This window comes from Hemicordylus capensis, chromosome 4 (assembly GCF_027244095.1).
Source record: "Hemicordylus capensis ecotype Gifberg chromosome 4, rHemCap1.1.pri, whole genome shotgun sequence".
Lineage (NCBI taxonomy): Eukaryota > Metazoa > Chordata > Lepidosauria > Squamata > Cordylidae > Hemicordylus > Hemicordylus capensis.
The window spans coordinates 32,582,123-32,605,063 of NC_069660.1; the positions used below are offsets into that span (position 1 = coordinate 32,582,123).

The following is a 22,941-nucleotide window of genomic DNA, read 5'->3' on the forward strand; positions in this document are numbered from 1 at the left end:
CTAGAATTTTCATGTAAACAATTTGGGTTACAGTTTATATTAATAAGTCTTGTACTTTGGGGCCTAGTTATCTAAAAGTCCATCAAGGTCAGCAGATACTGATGTGATACAATAAGAATTCTCTTAGATTCTTAAACTTCAGAAGCTTAATTACTCTTAAAATAAGTACCATTGTTTTCTGTGTAGGGCTGCATCTTTGGAAATTTAAGGAGCCAGCAAAGTCCTAGTGTTTTGTACCTCCTTATAATGCTCATCTCAACAAGCAACATCTTCTTGCCATCTAAGACACTATCACTAATGCTCCAAATCATAGTTAAAATTGCAGCTGCCCACAAAGGAAAAAATATTAACAAAAAATAATGTCAAAAACCTACATTTTTTCAGTCAAGAATCTTATCCCTAAATTTAGACATGTTCTTACACTAGTGTGGGTTAATGCACTCCCCACAGCAGTCTTAGAGGGTAGATTCAAAGGCATATTGCTTTCCTTGAGGTTTTGTCCGTGTGGCTCCGGAGCTATTGAGACTACTTCTCGTGTTATATTATATTGTGATTTTTATAGAGATATACGCCAAAGATTAATTTGTCCTTTGTTGGAAAAATTTCCCTGGTCGTACCGATGATTATTATCTTAACTTTCTTTTAACGAATGCCAATGTTAAGATCACCTTTGGAATGGCGAAGTTTTGTTATATTATTTGTAAAATGTGTGCGGATGTGCTGTAATCATTTTTATTTACTGGTCAATGACCGAAATAAACTCTATCTATCTATCTGTCAAGAATTAAGTGTGCTTCCAATTTTAGTTTTTAAAAAGTGTGCCCTAGCTCTCAGTAGTTTAGGAATTACCACTTCATCTCTGTGCATAATTGCAAACTTGTTTTTACTGACCCTGCTGTTGAAACTTTAACATCATTGATATTACACTTGTATTACTAATTAAAATTCTCCAAAGGAGCTCCGAGTAGTGGCATTTTAACCTTGCAACCAACTTCTGTAATATATGCTCGGTTGAAAGATAGTTAACATGACTGGAAGCATCATGGCTAAAAGGGAATCTTAGCTTGAATTACCATGCCCAACAAGGCTAGTACTCCAGCCACTGAAGTGGTTCAGAAATAAGATGCAAAGAACGAACCCAGCCACCACCACTTTAGGAAGGGGAATAAATCCGTACTCCATTGAGGCTTAAGCAAAGCTGAGCACTTATATAAATTGGGGAGCATTCATAGTAGTAGTTCCAACAGCTTAAAACAAGTAAAGGAAAGCAATATTGACAGACTAGGATGTCATGATCCTTTGTACCCCCTGGTGCTGCATTAGTCAGTGTTGTGTGCTTCAACACACCTTTGATAAGCACTCAATCTTAAGGAACAATTACGAAATCTAAGTTGAGGACAACAATTACAGCTAGCCACAATAGATAGGCATTGCATCTTAAATCTGTCGTTTTGAATCTAACCATTCTAACCCATTAGCACAAACTTGATTCATTTATTTAGTATTTTGGTTGCCCAAAATCTATTACACAGATCTATTAACCCAAAGTAGCTGCAGCAATGTAAGCAGAGGCAATTTTAGATAAAATAGAAGGTGATCTCCAATACATTACTCTCCCAGCTCCAAAACAGAATACAGTTCTGTGTGGCTAGCTGGCCTTGCATGCCATAGCTAGCATTTCCACAGCTAATGGATTAGAGGCTCTGTTCTTTATCCTCCTTCAAAGAGGCAAAAGTCTGCTTCAAATATGTCTTGGTTTTTTGCTCCCAAAGTTACTGGTACTGAAGTGTACCATGCCCTTCAACTTGAGAACTAGTACTTCTGCAAACCACCTCTTATTGCTAGATGTCTCACAATATTTACAGCCATGTAAGTCCACACTGCCCCTTCATAGCTCAACAGATGAGATCTAAGATAACACTTTACTTCTCTACACTCTCCACACAATAGAGATTTACACAAATTCATATGATTCAGAGACTAAGGATTTGTGATTAGATAGATAGAATAAACTGAATTTACAGAAGGGAACACGATTCATCTTCTGGGTGCACTGCCAAGCAGATGACAAAACCTTATCACACCATTCATGTTTGACCATTTTAAAGTACAGTGAGGGAAATAAGTATTTGATCCCCTGCTGATTTTGTCCGTTTGCCCTCTGACACAGAAATGACCAGGCTATAATTGGAATGGTAGGTTTATTGTAGCTGTGAGAGACAGAATAACAACAAACAAACCCTCAAAAGCCCAGTGCCCAAAAGTCAGCGATGGATTTGCATTGTAGTGAGGGAAATAAGTATTCGATCCCTTCACAAAAGATGTCTTAGTACTTGGTGGCAAAACCCTTGTTGGCAATCACAGAGGTCAGACGTTTCTTGTAGTTGGCCACCAGGTTTGCACACAACCCAGGAGGGATGTTGTCCCACTCCTCTTTGCAGATCCTCTCCAAGTCAGAAAGGTTTCGAGGCTGATGTCTGGCAACCCAAACCTTCAGCTCCCTCCACAGATTTTCTATGGGATTAAGGTCTGGAGACTGGCTGGGCCACTCCAGGACCTTCATGTGCTTCTTCTTGAGCCACTCCTTTGTTGCCTTGGCTGTGTGTTTTGGGTCATTGTCATGCTGGAATACCCATCCACGACCCATTCTCAATGCCCTGGCTGAGGGAAGGAGGTGCTCACCCAAGATCTGACGGTACATGGTCCCGTCCATCATCCCTTCGATGCAGTGAAGGTGTCCTGTCCCCTTAGCAGAAAAACACCCCCAAAGCATAATGTGTCCACCTCCATGTTTGACGGTGGGGATGGTGTTCTTGGGCTCATAGGCAGCATTCCTCCTCCTCCACACACGGCGAGTTGAGTTGATGCCAAAGAGCTCGATTTTGGTCTCATCTGACCACAACACTTTCGCCCAGTTCTCCTCTGGATCATTCAGATGTGCATTGGCAAACTGCAGACGGGCCTGTACATGTGCTGCCTTGAGCAGGGGGACCTTGCGGGCACTGCAAGATTTCAGTCCTTCACGGCGTAGTGTGTTACCAATTGTTTTCTTGGTGACTATGGTTCCAGCTGCCCTGAGATCATTGACAAGTTCCCCCTGTGTAGTTCTGGGCTGCTTTGTCACCGTTCTCATGATCATTGCAACTCCACGAGGTGAGATCTTGCATGGAGCCCCAGACCGAGGGAGATTGACAGTTATTTTGTGTTTCTTCCATTTGCGAGTTATCATGCCAACTGTAGTCACCTTCTCACCAAGCTGCTTGGCGATAGTCTTGTAGCTCAGTTCAGCCTTGTGCAGGTCTACAACCTTGTCCCTGACTTCCTTCGACAGCTCTTTGTTCTTGGGCATGGTGGTGAGTTTGGGAGCTGAGTGATTGCTTGCTTCTATGGACAGGTGTCTTTTATACAGGTACTGTAACAAGCTGGGATTAGGAGCACTCCCTTACAGAGGGTGACTTTTCGCTGACTTTTGGGCACTGGGCTTTTGAGGGTTTGTTTGTTGTTATTCTGTCTCTCACAGCTATAATAAACCTACCATTCCAATTATAGCCTGGCCATTTCTGTGTCTGAGGGCAAACGGACAAAATCAGCAGGGGATCAAATACCTATTTCCCTCAGTGTAGCTTGAAATCCTCAGTGACTTAAAGAAGCTAAATACTTTATCCTAAGACACAACTGAAACTAAGTTACAAAGCAATAATCAATTCAACACCTTAGAAAAATAATGCATTTCGTAATTCAGTAATGTTTGCATTTCAGCATTCCATATCAAGAAACCAATTAAGTTGATACTCTATATTCATCATGATAGATAGATAGATAGATAGATAGATAGATAGATAGATAGATAGATAAGAGTGCCATCAAGTCTGTGTCGACTCCTAGCGACCACATAGATGGGTTCTCTCCAGGATGATCTGTCTTGGCCTTTTAGGTCTCTCCGTGGTGCATTCATGGCTGTCGAAATCAAATCCATCCACCTTGCTGCTGGTCATCCTCTTCTCTTTCCTTCCACTTTCCCCAACTTTATGGACTTCTCAAGGGAGCTGGGTCTTCGCATAATGTGTCCGAAGTATGATAGTTTGAGCCTGATCATTTGTGCCTCGAGCGAAAGTTCTGGATTTATTTGTTCTATGATCCATCTGTTTGTTTTCCTGACTGTCCATGGTATCCTCAGAAGTCTTCTCCAGCACCAAAGTTCAAAAGCATCAACACTTTTTATATCTTATTTATTTTTATTTATTATTTATTTTACATATTTTTATACCACCCAAAACTCACATCTCTGGGCGGTTTACAAGAAGATAAAAACAACATTAAAACATTAGCTAAAAACAAAAACAAGAAATGTAAAACACAACAATTTAAATTTTTTAAAAACAATATTCTAAAACAACATTAAAAACAATCAAAACAGTATCATTTAAAAGCCTAGGTGAACAGATGTGTCTTTAAAGACTTTTTAAAAATTGTAAGAGATGAGGAGGCTCTTATTTTACTAGGAAGCGCATTCCAAAGCCTTGGGGCAGCAACAGAGAAGCTGCCGTATTATTACATTTATAAACCATCCCATCCAGAGGCTCTAGGTGGTGTACAACAACTTTTAAAAGACATAAAAACACAAAATTGAAAACATAGTGCTAAAAACAATATAAAAACAATTTTAAAACAATTAAAACCATTTTAAATCAATTAAAATACCCTTAAAAAACAATAACACTTTACAAGCCTTGGAAGGCCAGGCCAAACAAATAAGTTTTTAGGGCTCTTTTAAAGGCCGACAGCGAGCGTAAACTGCAGATATCTGCCAGGAGTGCATTCCATAGACCAGGAGCAGCTACAGAAAAGGCCTGGTTCCAAGTTGCCACCAGACGAGCTGGTGGCAAATGCAGCCGGACCTCTCCTGATGATCTCAATGGGCGGTGGGGTTCATAACGAAGAGGACGTTCTCTTAAATACCCAGGGCCTAAGCCATTAGGGCTTTATAGGTTATAACTAACACCTTGTATTTTGCCCAGAAACAGATCGGCAGCCAGTGTTACTCCTTCCAATACAGGAGTAATATGGTCTCTCCTAGATGATCCAGAAACCAGCTTGGCTGCCGCATTCTGAACCAAGTTTCTGGACTACGTACAAGGGCAGCCCCACATAAAGCGCATTACAGTAATCCAGTCTGGAGGTTACCAGATGTACCACTGTTTTGAGGTCATCTATCTCAAGAAACGGAGGTAGGAGCGGAACCACTGCAGAGCAGTGCCTCCCACCCCCAATGCCTTAGATGCTCCAGAAGGATACTATGGTCGATAGTATCGAAAGCTGTCGAGAGGTCCAAAAGGACCAACAGAGTCACACTTCATCTGTTAATTCCCAGTTGAAGATCATCCATCAGGCCGACCAAGGCAGTCTCCACTCCATAGCCAGCCCGGAAGCCAGTTTGAAATGGGTCTAGATAATCAGTTTCCTCCAAGACTGTCTGGAGCTGGGAGGCCACCACCCTTTCAATTACCTTGCCCAACCACGCAAGGTTGGAGACAGGCCTGTAGTTACTCAACTCTGATAGATCTAAGGTAGGCTTCTTCAGAAGCGGACTAATAATTGCCTCCTTAAGACTAAAGACTCCGACTTTAGCTGGCTCAGATAAATATAGGCAAATTTATAAGTTAGTATAGCATTCATAAGAAATATTAAGAATGAAAGTGTAAAGATATTGGGCATAAAGTTTTAAGTGTCTGTTCCTACTGATTAAGACTAATTAACAAACAATACTTCTCTTCAAGCAGTAATTCCCTTGAAGATATTCTGCAACTGTTTTGTGGAAGTGGTGGAATGATTGGGAGCTGTATGCCTATATTCCTGGAAACATTGGGTGACAGGCTAACCAAGTTTAATCAAGTAAACGGCATGCCTTATTTCTCTTTTTAATTTAAATGGAACATACATAAGTAAACTTGGCATGTCAACCAGCATTTATAAAATCTTCGTTTTCTTTACATTCCATTAATATAAATAAGAGAACTTTTCAGGATCTTTGTCTATGATCTTCAAAAGAACTTAAGATGCAGCACATGAATTTGGTTCTGTTTAAAGCCAGTGTTGCTTTTTCAGATACACAGCTAGACCACCTTTGGACAGAACACCAAACCTGAGTCAACCGTGCCAGAGTTTAGTTTTTGTGGTTGTCTGAATGTGTGAAACCGTGGTTTCTTAACCCAACCAACCTGAGGTTTTTTACCCCAAACTGTAATTCGAACCTTCAATTTGAAATGAGTTTCGCTGCTGGGACCTCAGGTTTGAAGGCAGCATTTGTGTCATCCTAATTCTGTTGCTGTTGTAAGCTGGGTTTTGTGCTGTGGCTGTTCCCAAACCACAGAGAGGGTGACTCAGCCCAGCCCATAAATATATCCACTCTATGCCTGCCGTGCTTTTCGCTGGCTGCATCGCCAATCAGTTGCCCTCCACTGTCTCTGCACTCCTCCTGCCATTGCTTGGCAACAGGGATGCTGTGTCACCACATGCCAAGCTCCAATGAACTTAAGGGAGAGAACTACTTTGGGGAAAGCCCACTTTCCGTTGCGTCTCACGGTCACCCCTGTCAATCCACACAAAATGCATGGGATAACAGGACCAGGGACAGATTAACCCATAGGCAAGATAGTAACTTGCCTACAGTGGCAAATTATGAGCTAACTTGGGGGTCTGGGGCAAGTTGAATTTAAAAATTTTTTTTCCAACCACCGCTGTGCGGCGGGGATGCTTGCAGTGTGGCGGGGACCGGTGGAGGCAGTCACTCACAGAGATGAGGGGAGACCAAGGCTGGGGAGATGGAGTCAGCAGCAACAACTCCTTCTCTGAGCCCACCTGCCGTCCAAATGACAAGTTTGGCTGTTTTGGGTCCATTTTTTGCCTCTGTGTACATAAAAAAAAGTTTGTAAAAGTTTTTTTAAAAAGATTGAACTTGCCCCTGACACCTCCAAGCAGCAAAAAGTTTAACCTGCCCCTACAGCTGTAGGCTGCCTACAGGCAGCAAATATTGATCCACCCCTGAATAGGACAGGCACAGAGGAAAAGGTCTCCAGCAATAAAGGACTTCAGAAGTATGTACACAAACACATGGAGCCCCGGTGACACTAGGAACTGGGCAACTCAGTTGTTTCCCAACAAAGATCACACATGCCAGGGGACCACTTCACTTGGAAAAAATACCAGTGTGCCAGCCCAGTGCAGAAATCCATGGAAATCCCATCCATGGAAATCTTCCTGTTGTCCAGTAATTTAAAGAAAGAGACAACACATATCTCCACAAAGCTCGTGTCTGTATCTGTCCATTTGCTTGGAGTCAGTCAATCAGATCTTTATTATGGTCAATGACCAGCAACAGAAAAGAAAAGAAAAATATATATTTATAGATACACAAGGTATTAATACATTTCTGACTGAAATTGTCTGAGCAGAAAACTACAAGAATACAATGAGCCCTAGAAGCTAAAAAGCAGAATTTAGCTACTTTATAAATAACAGACAGGACTCTTTCATCTAAAAGAAAAGCAACATAAAAGTCATCCAGAATCAGATGACCTAGAAATTTCACTAGTATTGTAAAATCAAGGCTAGCCTCGGATAACAATAAATGTAAGATTGGAGGACACGTGCTGTTGACTTAATCTCACCAGAGCCACAATGACATTGGTGTTGCAATACAGGTATATGCTGGAATCTACCTTTTAAAAATGCTGTGGGAAGGGCATTAAAACAGGTCCTAGAAAAAAGTCAACAATATTTTGGGTAGGTGAGAGTTGATAGATAGGATGCTGGTAAAATGAAGTGTGCCATCAAGTTGATTTCAACTCCTGGTGCCCACAGAGCCCTGTGGTTGTCTTTGGTAGAACACAGGAGGGCTTTACCATTATCTCCTCCCACACAATATGATATTATGCCTTTTAGCATCTTCCTATATTGCTGCTGTCTGATATAGGTGTTTCCCATAGTCTGGAAGACATACCAGCAGGGATTTGAACCGGCAGCCTTCTGCTTGTTAGTCAAGCATTTCCCCACTATGCCACTTAAGGTGGTACAGGTCTAGAAAGTTCCCTCAGCTGCCTATAGGAACTAGGCAGCAAGCTTAAATAACTGCAGTTCAGTATCCAATATATGCAGTTGAATTATATTCATATATATTTTCATGGCCCAGAGAGAGGAGAAAATCAGAAAGGCCATAAGAGAGCACTTTACCCTTCGGCCAAGCAGACTGAAAATTATCTAACATAATTAAAGGTCTCAGTCCTACAGGGATAAAATTAAGCCTAAGCTAGAATAAAATAGCTGCCATCCTAACTCTGGCTTCAACACTAATCATACCCCACTCTCAGTGCAGCATTGGTGACACATCTAGGTGTGGTAAAAAGAGCTCTTAGAAATCCTGATTGAACACTTTCAAGTGGACCAAAACTGGAAGATAGGCCCATTTGTGCTCCATATAAGAGTTGTGCTAATGGCTTATAGCAGAGAAGAATGTAATGGCTGCAGGGACATTAAATCCTCCCTGGGAATGGTGGAATCTTAAAATTGCCACAACACTTCTCTGGGCCAATGTAACAGCATGTTTAACTTGCAGTTTTCTTTCAATTGGCCTGAAAAATGACACCTACATATTTAAAGCAGCTTACTTGCTAAATAGATTGGTTATAAATATACCAATTATAGATGTTTGACCTGATGGGAAAGACCATAATTTTAAAATAATTGATGACCAAGTGCTCTTCTTTGCAATATTGTGCAAGGGCCTTCATGGCTTGCTTTAGTCCAATTTCAGTTTGCAACAAATGACTGCATCATCTGCATACAGTAAAACAGGCAGATGTCTATTTGCCAGCTTGTAGATCAAGTCCCTGCAGCTGCTTAAAGAGTTGATGTATATATTGAACAAAAAGGGTGGCAAAATGCAACCCTGTTTTGTGTAAATATGGGGTTAGACAGATGTCCCACTAAATTGCATCTAATTCCAAGGCTGGTTTTCACATAAAGTTTGTATAACAACAGCCACCTGTCAATTGTGTAATTTTTTAGTTTGGCCCAGAGATAAACACTTGAAATGGAGTCAAAAGCCACCCTAAAGGCCACAAATGCAGCAAAAAGGTTTTCTAGTCAGCATAGTTTTCTATTAGGTGCTGCAGAACTAAGCAATGATCCATAGTTGACCTACCAGATCTAAATGCGGCTTGTTCCACTTCTAAGATGCTTTCTTCATCAGTCCAATCACATAACTACTAGCTAAAATGTTTGGCATATGATTTACTTATTATATTTGCTTGGATTAAGAGCACTTTGGCACATTGCCCAGAACACAGGACCTTTAATTGCAGTTTCCATACAAGACAGTTTGACAGCTTCCATCCAGGGAAAGGGAGGGAATACACCAAAGCAATGTGGAGTGTGGTCAGTCAGCAGGGCACTGGTTTCCCTGGATGCCTGGACATTGCCTGTTAAGGTTCCCATGGATGCTGCTGCTTCCAACAACTGTATAGCATGGTACCCTTAATACTGCAGGCGTATGTATGTGCATCCAAATATTCAGCTGTGGCCCACTGGCTTGGAGGTGCTGTAGTACCTTACTCTATGGCAAAGGAAAGTCTGAGGCAGAGATTCTCAATGTTGGGTCCCCAAATGTTATTAGACTTCAACTCCCATAATCCCCAACCAAAGGCCACTGGGGAAGGGGATTATGGGAGTTGAAGTCTAACAATATCTGGAGACACAACGTTGAGAATCCCTGATCTAAGGGATAACCCAAAGTTTGTGTTGAAAGATAGCCTCTATAATTAAATGGTTCTGTTCTGTACTGTACAAGTTTGTAGAGGAAAGGGGGCCCAACCTCTTCCCATTGGGGGCAAACATGCTATCTTGGCCATACCTTACGAGAACCATCCTGGGCTACACCTGGATGGTGGTTACAGGGGCATGCCTGAGATAACTGTGTGACAACCCCACATGCAATAGATGTACATCCCTTCTCCCAAGGACTGCTCTCTCATGAGTGACAGGCCATGGCAACACATAAGCATGTGGGCCAGAGGGCTGTTGCTAGATCCCTGCAAGCCCTGGGGAATGGTACCCCAGCAACACCTCTCCCAGTCCTGGGAACTGCTGTGAAACAGGAGTCCACATGCTCCCTCTGGCAGTCTGGTCTCCCTGTAATACATGCCCATGTGTTTTTTGGCCTTGCATGGCCCCTTGGCTTGCCTGGAATTGCTCCAATCTGCAGGATTGTTGCGGCTGATTTACATAGGCCACATTGGTCCCAGGCCTTTTGAATGTGAATCGTGACCCACCTCAAGTCTCTCTCTCTTCCCAGATACATGGAGCAGCTCCAACTCCTTGGGAGTGTAGGTGGAGTATGGAGTGGGAGTTTTATTAACCAGAGATACTGGGAGACTGATACCAGTGGGGTCTCATAAAGTTGGATGGCCTACCTCATGAGAGTACAGTCCAATGGAGACCCAAAGTTCATGAAGCCTCTGTTCCTACCATGTGGACTGGCCCTCTCATGAGAAGCCTAATCTTCATCTTGTAAGCAGACACAGAGGTTGTGTGCTGGGTCTTCCTGGACTACCTCCTTTGTCACATTGGCCAAATGCCAGGATCCTTTGCCCACCCTCATATACATGTTTCCTCCTAGGAAGTCATCATGACCCCTTCCTGGAGTAACAGAAGATAGTGCCTTTGCGCACACACCCACCTGCCCCTCCACCCCATACCAGTAGTTGTGCTTGTGCGAGACTGTATGGCTGTAGGGCCCTAGCAAAGGCAGTGATACAAGGAACAAGTTTAAATGTCCTTTCACTACTGAGGGTAGGCAATCGATACCAAAAAGGCATGATCACACTGTGCTTGACCCCTCAAAGATTGTGGCCAAGTCTTCTTGAAAGATCCTGCATCCTAGTAGACAAAAACCTTTAGTCAAAAGTGCCAAACCATCTATATTTCAAGGTCTCACGGCAATACTTCTAAACTATCTGCTTGTGAAAAACTACTTAAAGTTCACCAAAAATATGTTAAGGCACAGGCCCACCTTTTATTTAATGCATTTCATAGTACATAAAACATCCATCAGTGCAGTGCAATGACACAGGACAATATGATATATAGTTTTAGTTCCTCTCATGCTGCAATAGGAAAGATTATTCTTTCCAGTTTACAGATATCAGGTGTACACGCACACAAGTATCCATACACAAAATACTTGCATTTTAAACACACGTACTTCAAATGCTTAACCAAGAAGTTTGGCATCCAGAGGAAGAGAAGGAAATAGAAATTAAGTTATGAATTAAAGTGTAGATGCTTAGAAGTGTTTTAGTGATTTCCTCCTGATAATGTATTAAATTGAACTATTTCCCACAAATATGAAATGCAGTTTCAAACATGGAAAAGTGAATACTCTCCAGGAATTCATGAGTATAACACAATTTCCTTAAGTTTTAATCCATCTATCTATATATTTTTCAAACTTAAGGAAATAGTGTTATACTTGTGAATATATATGAGTGTGCACGCGTGAGAGAGTGCACATATGTGCCAACATCTTAAGTATTGAAAGAAAAGCAGGGTTGCCATAAAAACAAAGAGAAAGTGGTTTGACTTCGCAACAGAACACATTTTAGACAATACAAACTTCAACCTGCAACTCCACAGTGCCCACAACTACCATCCAGAGGATGCAACAAATATTATTAGCCTTTGGCCTCCCTCTGTTAGAACAGTCCAGAAAACAAAGCATGCAGATCAGAGTAAGTATCATCTTGTGAGTAGTGTAGCTGCAACTTTCTCATCAAAACTGCTCAGAAGATGATACTTTTATCAAATGAGGCATTCATCATTATACAAATACATTTTATTAAAATCATAAAAAAATATATTCTAGTTTCATGGTAAACATTTTCAGTAGAAATATACAGGATTATGAGAACTCACAAAGTTATAGTTTACACACAGGAACAGGCTGGAAAATAAAAAAATGGACTAAAATCCTGAATAGCATTTTGCATACAAATGATACAACTAAGCTAAACACCAACATACAAAAAGTCTCATTACTTTTATCAAAAGTGATTTTATCTGTGTGGCAACATCTAAATGCAAGTGATTGAAGTTATTGAATGCTCATGAGAGAAGTATGATTTAGGTCACTTGTTTCTCACAGGAGTGTGGTCAGGACTGAGGTGCAATTTCATCACAGGACAGACACAGATCTCTTTACTTCTAAAAAATAGCAGTTTACCTGTACCCCTTTCCTGATGTTTGGCATTTAAGTGGTAAACTTCTTTTAGTAATATAGTTTGTGTGGACATTAGCTATCAAGGAAATTCCAGCAGGCATACAGGCAGTGCTTGTGCATATGGAATAAAGACATACCTGTCATCTTTGGCACCACTGCAATTATACTCTCAATGAAGGATTTGGATGCCTCTACCTATGAAAGCTTCTACCCCCCAATTTACAGGTTCCTTTAATACAGTGTGCTTCTCCACTGGATTCTATGTTGTAGTGCCTGTAGAGATTGGTATCAGACTGCTAGAACGCAAAGTTAGTAGTACTAAAACTAGCAAGAGAGGGGTTCAAAAGAATGTGGATTGTTCTAGAGTGTATGGATTTCATTCGTTTGGGGGCCATACAACAGCCTGACTTGAGCAATTCATGTTAAACGTTTTAGATAAGCCCGACAGAGCATGGAAACAATGAAAACTACACTGCTTTTATTTTTAATTTGGCAGCTTGTGTTGCTGGGATTTTATGAAGTAGCACATCAAAATGACAGAGGCTATATTGTATTAGCCCAGTTGCCAATGCTAGGCAGCCCTACTGAGTTCATAATATTTGCTTCCAGGATTGTAGCTTAAACTTCAATTTGCCCAACCTAAGGAAAAACACTCCCCACCTCCCACTTTCTAAGACAATGTAGGAATGCGGAAAGGTAAGCGGGGGGGGGGGGGCTCTCTAAATCAGGGATTCTTAACGTGTGGGTCCCCAGATGTAATTGGACTTCAACTCCCATAATTCCCAACCAAAGGCCACTGGGACAGGGGATTATGGGAGCTGAAGTCCAGTAACATCTGGGGACCCACACGTTGAGAAACCCTGCTCTAAATGAAAGCCTGAGCTTTCAAACTGCTCTTATGTCTATAGTTCTACATTCAATGGCTAGTATTCAAAGAACCATGACACCAGTTCCATGAACTCAAAAGGACTTGAGACTTGTTTTCCCTTCCGACAACTTCTTATGTCACATGGTAAACTGGTTTTTTCATTCAAAAAACAAGCTGCAGTATTGTGTGGGAATTAGTAAAATGTTTGAGTTTACACTGGGCTAGTGCGAGTCCCTTGCAACACTATAGGTAGCTCTTTGTATCCTTGTTGGTATAATTGATCTTAATGTATCAGCCATCCTTCCAGACCTTAAGCACAAGAAGAGATTTTAGTATGCTAGTGCTATAGTAACTATGCATCTCAGCTATGTTTGATAACAGATATTAATGCAGGTGTCTGTTTGGGGAGTAAAAACTTTTCTATAATGAAAAACAAACAAACCAAGATTCAATGATTGACAGAAGTTATGACTGTGATGCTGTTGTATAAGTCAAGTATTCATGACTGCTGACAACATTACTGAAGCTGACATACTTGAAAATTTACTCTAACATTATCTACAGCTCTGCATGTTTAACATTCATTTTTAGATATGATTATGTGTTAAGAGTTTCATGGATCTCTAAACAAAAATATACCAAATTCTTTAGCACTATTTTAAGAAGCATTAGTTTCAAAATGTATTTTAAAAGATTTCAGGGGCTATTTCATATGAGACCAACTAGTGGAGATCACTCATTGAGAGAAAATCAGATTACCAATTATGTAAAATTTGGCCATAGATAATTGCTTAGCACTCAGTCTTGGAAATGACATTGTAAACTATGCTGAACTGGCAGTTTTCCATGGTGAAGATATTACTTGATTTCATTCTTAAACACTACTTTTAAAACAAAGGGATAAACACGTCATAGCTTGATGAATTTTAACACAGAAAACTCATTTTCAATTACCGGTACCTCTGAATAAAAGAGGTGCATTTCAGACAGTGATAAAGGGAACAGTCGATTGGGTTTTGTGCAAAACATTTTCTAAAAAAAAGATGCGTGCTTTAATTAAGAAAGGTTTCTAAGAACTACTTTTTAAAGAAACTTAATGGAAATGTTACTGATATTTTTAAAGCTCCAAATAAAGATGTTTGATTTAGAAACCTCTCCTGTGCCTGTACCCCCAAACACTGCATCATACTTGCATGCAAGAATAAAACCAGATTTCCACTTTCAAGAGATAAATTAAAGATGGAAACAGTATTAAAATGTTAAATAAGCGAGACTCGTGATGAAATATTCTCATAATAAGTTTTGTATTGATAAACGCAAGTTTAAAAATATAATATTTCAACCAGTGTCCTTCAGGAAAACAGCCAAATAGTTTCTCTCTCTGTTCATGGTGATGGAACTTTTTCCTTTTTTAATAAAAGTCTTCTGTTAACACATTGTCCTCTGTATAGCTCCTCACAAAGCTTTTGATTTTCTTTTTCTAGGTGATGTGCGTTCTTCCAATTTTACTACTCCATTGACCAAGTTAGCTGCAATTAAAAAAATCACAAATATTTGACATATTTCTATCTCACCCAAAACTTGCATCTCTGGGCAGTTCACAATAAAATACGAGTTACAAAATAAAAAGGCTAAATCCACAATTTAAAATTAAAAACAACGTTAAAAACCATCAAAACAGTATCTAACTAAAAGCCTGGGTGAACAAATGTGTCTCAGACTTCTTAAAAGTTGTCAGAGATGGAGAGGCTCTTATTTCAACAGGGAGTACATTCCAGAGCCTTGGGGCAGCAGTGGAGAAGCCCCATCCCTGAAAAACCACCAGATGAGCTGGTGGCAACTGCTGATGAACCTGCCGATGATTCAATGGGTGATGGGGTCCATAGCGAAGACAGCATTCTCTTAAGTACCCAGGGCCTAAGCAGTTCAGGGCTTTACAGGTTATAACCAGCACCTTGTATTTTGCCCAGATACTTATCGGCAGTCAGTGTCGCTCTCTCAATACTGGAGTGATATGGTCTCTCCAAGATGACCAAGAGACCAACCTGGCTGCCACATTCTGGACCAACTACAGTTTCTGGACCAAGTGCAAAGGCAGCCCCATATAGTGCGCACTGTAGTAGTCAAGTCTGGAGTTTAACAGCAGATAGGAACATAAGAACAGCTCTGCTGGATCAGGTCCAAGGCCCATCTAGTCCAGCATCCCGTTTTGCACAGTGGCCCACCAGATGCTGCTGAAAGGCACAGGCAGGAGTTGAGGGTATGCCCTCTCTCCTGTTGTTAACCCCCTGCATCTGGATGTACCACCATTCTGAGGTAGTTTTGTCTCAAGTAATGGATGCAGCTGGTGTGTTGGCTGGAGCCAACAGAAAGCACCTCTGGCCACTGCCTCAACCTAGGAGACCAGGGAGAAGTGTGGGTCCAGAAGCACTCCCAGACTACATATCTCTTCTGGGGAAATGTGACCCAATCCAGAACAGGCAGGTCAAAATAATCTCCTGAGTTCTGACCCCACAAAGTAAGTACCTCTGTCTTATTCCAAATCAGTCTCAGTTTGTTATCCCTCATCCAGCCCATCACTGCTTCCAGGCAGGCATTTTAGGGAGGTTATAACTTCTCCTGATGATGCTGACATGGAGAAATAGATTTGGGTGTCATCAGCATACTGATAGCACCCTGCACAAAATCTCCTGATGATCTCTCCCAGCAGTTTCATGTAGATGTTAAACATTGGAGACAATTAAGGAGCCCTGAGGGACACCATACAAGAGTTAAGATTTTGAAGAACAGTCTCCAAGAGACACCGTATGGAATCTGCCTGAGAAATAGGAGCAGAACCACTGCAAAGCAGTGCCTCCCACCTCCCACCCCCTCAGTTCCAGAATGATACTACGGTTGATAGTATTGAAAGCCACTGAGAAATCCAGAAGGAGGAACGGTCATACTTCCTCTATCAATTCCTAATAGGAGACCATCCATAAGTCCAACCAAGGCAGTTTCCACCCCAAAGTCTGACCAAAAGCCAGTCTGAAAGAGTTCTAGATAATCTGTTTTTTTTCCCAAGACAGCCTGGAGCTGGGAGGCCACCACTCTCTCAATTACCTTGCCCAACCAATGAAGGTTGGAGACAGGGCTATATTCACTATGAGGGGGTCAAATGCAGGCTTCTTCAAAAGAGATCTAATAATTGCTTCCTTAAGACAAGAAGGAGTTCTGCCCTCCTTCAGAGAAGCATTTATGGTTTCTAACAACCCCACCAGGTAGTATAAGCCATGTCAGACAAGGGTCAAGATAACAGGTGGTAGGCCACACCATTCCAAGCAGCTTGACCACATCTTCAGGAGTCACAAACTAGAACTGATCCAGTCTAACCACATAAGATGAGTCACTGCACACCTCCACATCAGACACTGTCATAATTGTGGGGTTTGAATCCAAGTTGGCCTGAATATAAGACATTCAAACAACTCATTCAACACATCACAGCGGATAATGGATTGTTCCAAATTCTGATTCAAGGGAGGAGGGGCACTTATTAGTCCCCTCACAATCCTGAACAACTCCGCTGGACATGAGCTTGCAGATGCAATACGGGAAGAACACAAAAGCTTCTTTGCCACCCATATTGCCAGAGCACAGATCTTCAAATGTGCGTCATGATCTGTTGGATTCAAGCCAATTTTTTCTCCACTTGTGCTCCAGTCGTCTACCTTGCTGCTTCAGCCCCCTTAGTTCTTCCGTACACCAAAGTGCCATTCGAAGCGGTTTGGAGAGGACGCTTAAGAGCGATCCCGTCTACTGCCCTCATGAGTTTGCTGTTCCAGTTCTCCATCAGGGCATCAACAGGATCACCAGCAGAGCCAACACGAAATCCCTCCAAGGATCCTTGGAATCCTATGGGATCCAATAACCTTCTTGGGCAGACCATTTTAATAGGCCCCTCATCCCTGCGAAGGTGGGGTGTGATTATGAGTCCCCCCTTAACCAGATGGTGGTCTGTCCATGACATTGGGGAAATCACAGGAGTCCCCACGCACGGAACACCACCCTGTTCAAAGTGAAAGACCAGATCAAGTGTGTGACCAGCAACATGTGTTGGTCCCGAAAACACTTGGGATAGGCCCAACATTGTCATGGTTGCTATTAACTCCTGAGCCACTGGACAAATTGGTCCCAAAGTGAACTTTGAAGTCCCCCACCACTACAAGCCTGGGGGACGCCAAGCCCGAGACCAAGTTCGCCAACTAAGTTAGGACTCTGTTGGGCAGTGGGGTGATCGGTACACCAATCTAAGTCCCAATCTATCTCTGGTCCCCAAACTCAAGTACACACATTCAATATTGTCAGACTCTTCAAGAAGGATCCTGGTAAGGGAGATGTTATTCTTATAGAACACAGCCACTCCACAACCCCTCACCTGTTTCCTGAGTACCCTGGAGGAAGAAGCTGGGACTAGATTGGGCCACCCACCTCTCCCAATCAAGTCTGATACGCAGCAGGTTGGCCCCTGCATCCAGAATCAAATCATGGATGGTTTCTGGTTTATTCTGGACTGACCTGGCATTACAAAGGAGCAAGGTAAGGCTCTGTGGGTGATTGGCACTGCTCCCCAAGGTCAAAGAGATGGCAGGACAGCCGGAAGGGGAAAAAGCTATTAAGTTTCTGATTTCCCCTGTAACAGCCTGCTGACCTGCCAACTGTTCCGCTGTTCCAACACCACTGGAACAGCTGCCCTATAGTCAGTGGATACACTCCCTGTATCGCCATCTCCAGGCAAACCAAGACATATTATAAAGACACTCTCATCCAGGACTTAACACACAAGGCAAACTTAATGCCCACCCACGTATGAGTTCTTGGGAGAGACATAATAGACTTAAGATCATGTTCATGTTAACTAGCCTTGTCAGTTTATGACCAACTGCTTAACACACTACCTAGCATTTATGGAGAATTTATGCTTTCACAGCAGCAGAACAAACAACTGCAGCTATTTAAATTACATACAGAGTACAATCTACTAGGCATGCTATTGCACAATCTGTTCGTATCACTAGGCCTTCTCTGCATCTTATACCCTAGTTGAAGTTTTTCCTCTCTCAGCTTGTAAGATTCTTTCTTCCCCTTTAAAGACTTCCTTCAGGAACCCTTCCTAAGCTACTCTGAATTTCAGCTTATTTGTCTTTTAATTGCTACTAGTCTCCCATACTTCATTTGGGGGCTGTCTGAGTTCTCAGTAGCATGTATATTTCTGGTCAAGATATAGATTCTACACACTAGGCTGATCCACATAATGCCAAAACGTGGGTTGGAATTAGTGACCTAGGCTCCTTCCCCCACCCCATACACTCCATTTAGGTACTGGTTTGCTGCAAGCCACAGATTTGTGCTCTTTTCTAGCCATACTTTGCAATGCTAGTTTGGAAGGGGAACCCAAACCTCTGTTTGTTGGTTTGAATCTAGTAGTAAACTAACATTTGCTGTCAGCCAGGAAGTAACTAAGCAGAGTAAAACAATGGGAAGAGGAAGCACACTGTGCAAAACATTATAACATATAGCATCTTGGCCTATCTGCCCAATGCATGTGTGTACTGCTTTGGAGACTGGAACTGATCTACTCTATTCTCTTTATGGCACCTAGTAAGTTAGTGGAACTTGAGAGGTGAAAAGTTACTTACCACTTGAGAAATTGTGATGCTTCCACCATGTGATGTTTTTAAACAAGTAACCAAGATGACATTTGCTCTGGGTTTAGCCAGCCCACAAACTCTCTCTCAAGAGATTAGCAGCTTGGTTTAGAAATTATTCAAATATGTGGAGGAGAGGGATTATGCATACTCATCACATGATCAATATAAATTCTGAAAAAATCCAGTGTACTTAATATGCGTGCAAAGGGCTCTCTCTGTTACCACAAACTGAACAAGCTGTGTACATGTGCGATCTTCTCAAATTTTATACTGAATGCGTAGAGATTGAATATGTGCAATTCCACCCTCACGTCTGGACATCTTCTGAAATGGCTTCTCTCTCACACACATTCTTAATATATTCTTACATCTCCTCTCACTTTTGTGTTAATTATATAAACTGGACAGAGTAGAATGTTTGTCAGCTGCAAGTTTAGGTAGCAGTAACAGTGTTGTGTTATAACCCAAGCTCTTTTCTGGCTCTGGAAGGAGTATATATTTGAGGGCTATACTTGCCTCTGCTCAATTCCTTTTTTGCTGGTTTACTCTTGGTGGCATTTGTTTTCTTCTTAGGAATCTGGTTCTGTATATGCTCTCTCCATTTCTTTAACTGGAAATTGATGAATTTCCACATCATCCAAGCTTGAGTCAAACAAATTGCAGCCAAACAGCTAATTCTAATAAGTTTCAAGTTAAAATGTTAGTTACACATAGCAGGAATTGCTACCGGTGGATCAGATGTAAAATTTTAAACAGAAATAATGCAAATATAATGTTGGATGTATTAACTATGCTGGATATTTAACATACCTAACATTACTTATGGTTAAGACAGATTGTAATGAAGGTTTCAAAGAAACCTTACTTGTGCAAATTCCCTACTAACTTAGGAGTAATAAAAATAAGTAATTTTTTTTTTGCATGAACATCTAACTTCCCGAGCTTTCAAATTTAAAGATTCAATCCAAGAAGTTCATTATACCTAACAGTAAGTATGTTGAAGTTTCCTTCTGCTAAGGAAAAGCCAGGATTTTCAGCTCTTGCCAGACCAAATCCAAATGTGAGGACTGACAAAGTTAGGGTCAGAAGACGAGCCATTACAAACAGTAGAGCCCAAAGAGTAAATCTGAAAATAAAAACCATTGTAAGCATTTTCCTTCTTCAATCAGCTGTCTTTCACAAACACCTTATATTTCCAAATTTAACAAGTTTACCAAATAATGCTATTTGCAGCTAGTCATCTTGTGCAGCTCATTGGACAGAATCTAGTATATGGGCTTATCTTTCCTTTTCTGAATGGCAACACAGGATACATTGCTAGCCACTTCCAAAATAGGTTTCACATACGGCTTGCATAAAATGGTGCACGACAACCTGTTACACACATGCAATCTCCTGCAAATGCACAAGAAAATTCAATGCATGTTCCTCTTCCCTCATGCAAGCATTCTGCCTGCTTTCAATTTCTGAGTTAACTGTAATTAGCAATGTGTCTGTATCCATGTTAAACATCAACCAGTTTGCAAACCCACCATGATTCTGGACAGTGGTTTGGTTATCATTATGGTTAGTACTAAGCTGAACATAAGCATAATGCTAACCACAATTAATGTCAGAACTGAAAGGGAGGATTGAATACATACAGGGGAGGAGTATTTTGAGCCAGAGTGCTGGCAGTATTATGTCTACATCAAGCTTGATTTGTTATTTTAACTTGTCAGGAACGCAGCATAGTGGAATAGTCTTTCCCTTTACCAAATTCCCTGCCTTACATTTTAAGTTAAGCAAACCAAGGTGTGCTAGAAGGGCTATTTGAAATGAGAAGCTCAATGGTGAAGGGACATCTCAAGTCTCCAATTTTAAAAATAGCAACAGACATGTCACAGAGTTTTAAAACTTAGTTACAGAACAGTAGTAACACAATTACCCTTTCTGCTTATTTTCATCACTGAAGTAAAAGAGGCGTGAGGCATGAAATATAAGCTCCACAAGGTAATGAGGTACCAGCAAAATTAGACCCAAACGTTGAAGACTAGAATATAAAGAGAAATAAATTTTCTTCAAAATGTTATACCAAGCTCAAGGTCATTAGTAACAAATAGGGCCTAGTGTAATCTAGTCACAGTAAAAAAGAGTTAGCTGTGCTGCGTGGATCTATATTCAAGTCTCTGCTCAGTCATGATCACATTGGATGATCATAGTTTCAAATTATACAGAAATATTAACCACCTTATTTGTAATAAGGTTGACCATACATTGTTCAGCACCCCACAGAATACAAGTCACAAGAAATTAAGTTTACAAATACTTACTTCAGAAGGTAGGCACCAGATATGTGGGCAATATAAAGGCAGATATAGTGCAATTGTCTTGGAATATCTTCCTGCAATTACACAAAAGAGGAAAAACAGACTTTACTTTCAAAACACAAATTGCTTTCGATAAGCTTTCCTTGTTCTTGGCATTTCTGCAGTAGTCTTATGATATGAACCATTTTCCTAATTGAATCATGCTCTTCACTCAAGTTCTTATATAAAAATTATATTAAAGATAAATAGAAATTTTTCTGTAAGGACAATACATTGTGATCAGACACCTCCCTCCTTGCACATGTTCCTGTACTATTTTAAGGTATATTTAGTTCCCTTCTCCACCATTTTCCCCAAGCTTCTCTCTTACTTATAAAAATCTTCCTCTTTGTACACAATAGCTAGGCGCAGAACCCAATATTATGAAGGCAACAGATCACGATCAAGTTCAATGCTTTAAAGACTGAAGTTGCAATTCATACCTTTCTAACCTTTTGGAAGTAGAGTTCTGGCAGTGCATGAAGCCAATAGGCAATCTGGCAAATATAGAAGAATTTAACCTGAAAACTAAGAGGAAAAGTAGTCATTAATGACCCAGGTAGTGTTAATTTTGCACATAAGATTTTGCTTTATATTGTCAATCATATGCATTTCCTTTTATAACAAGATATTAACAAAATAGTATCTGCACTATAACATTTTTAGAACTCCATTAAAAAAAATGTTGTATTGAATGAATTCAATATGAATGCAAGCTAAGGGCAGCAAGTGTACTCCATTGCATTCTTTGAACACTATTTAAACAGTTTATGCAGACCAAAAACTTCTGGGAGTGTAGCAACTATGAGGAGAGGATCCATTCTCTTATAAAGGAATGAGGGTAGGGAGGGGAGAGAGAAATCTAAGGAGTAAGAGGATAGTTGTCCCAATGCTAAAAAAAGCAACAGTGGGTATTGCTAAGCTCTGTATGCGGACTGGTATTTTTTATACTTAAACAAGCAGTCTGGAGATGGGCATGAACACATCTAAATACTCAGTACAGTGAAATCTTTAGCTACTGTCCTACAAGAGCTCTATATGGATTCCTCTGAATTGGGTAACTGAACACAATGGCAGATTAAATTCAGCTTAAGCGAAAACCACCGTACAGTGGAGCAAACCTCCATCCTACTTTACACTGATGGTGTCTAAATTGGTTATCAGCAGGAAAGATCTTAGCATTTCAGTAGAAGGTCAGTGAGAACATGAACACCTTTTGCTAAGATAAACAGAAGTTAAACATTAGAAAACAGACTTATTGGCTTTATATTTGGCTATGTTGAGACCCTATTAAGACCACCACATGGAAATCTTATTTCCACCTTTAAAAGGTATAATACTAGAGACGATGTAAATAACGTGATTGGGAACATTTTTCTTATGAAGGGAGGCTTAACCCATCTCGACATATTGGTATTTCAGATGCAATGATCCTGGTCCAGCAAACTATGGTTTGTTGCCATTAATACCATTTCTTAAAACCAGTTTCCTGTGACACGTAAACTGAGAACTGTGGTTTGAGTGATCCCAGAAACCAGAATCAAACTATGGTTTGTAGCAATGACTCAAGCCATACTTCCCCAGTTTAGTTGTCACAGGAAACTGGTTTAACAAATCAGGAAGTACTGAATGCAGCTGGGTGTGTACAGGCACCCAGGTTTTTTTAAATTCAACAAAACCCTGGTTTTATTAGAGTGGAATAGTTGTGTCTGAAGCAGGCTATTAACATGGGGTGGGGAGGGAGGAAAAATGACTATTTTATAA

The 22,941-nt window shown here is 40.9% G+C and overlaps 1 protein-coding gene across 3 annotated transcripts in view; it reads right to left on the reverse strand.

The window, feature by feature from the left end:
* Positions 1-11,044: 11,044 nt before the first annotated feature.
* Positions 11,045-22,941, reverse strand: part of LOC128322331 (translocating chain-associated membrane protein 1-like 1) — a 32,179-nt gene continuing 20,282 nt past the window's right edge. For all 3 annotated transcript variants that reach the window (XM_053243419.1, XM_053243418.1, XM_053243420.1), the window contains 6 exons: positions 21,621-21,705; positions 21,142-21,212; positions 20,757-20,861; positions 19,812-19,955; positions 19,346-19,506; positions 11,045-14,668 (listed from right to left, as the gene is read on the reverse strand). In XM_053243419.1, coding sequence (XP_053099394.1) covers positions 14,595-14,668; positions 19,346-19,506; positions 19,812-19,955; positions 20,757-20,861; positions 21,142-21,212; positions 21,621-21,705 — 640 coding nt within the window. In that variant the 3' untranslated portion in view covers positions 11,045-14,594. The remainder of the gene's footprint in view (positions 14,669-19,345; positions 19,507-19,811; positions 19,956-20,756; positions 20,862-21,141; positions 21,213-21,620; positions 21,706-22,941) is intronic.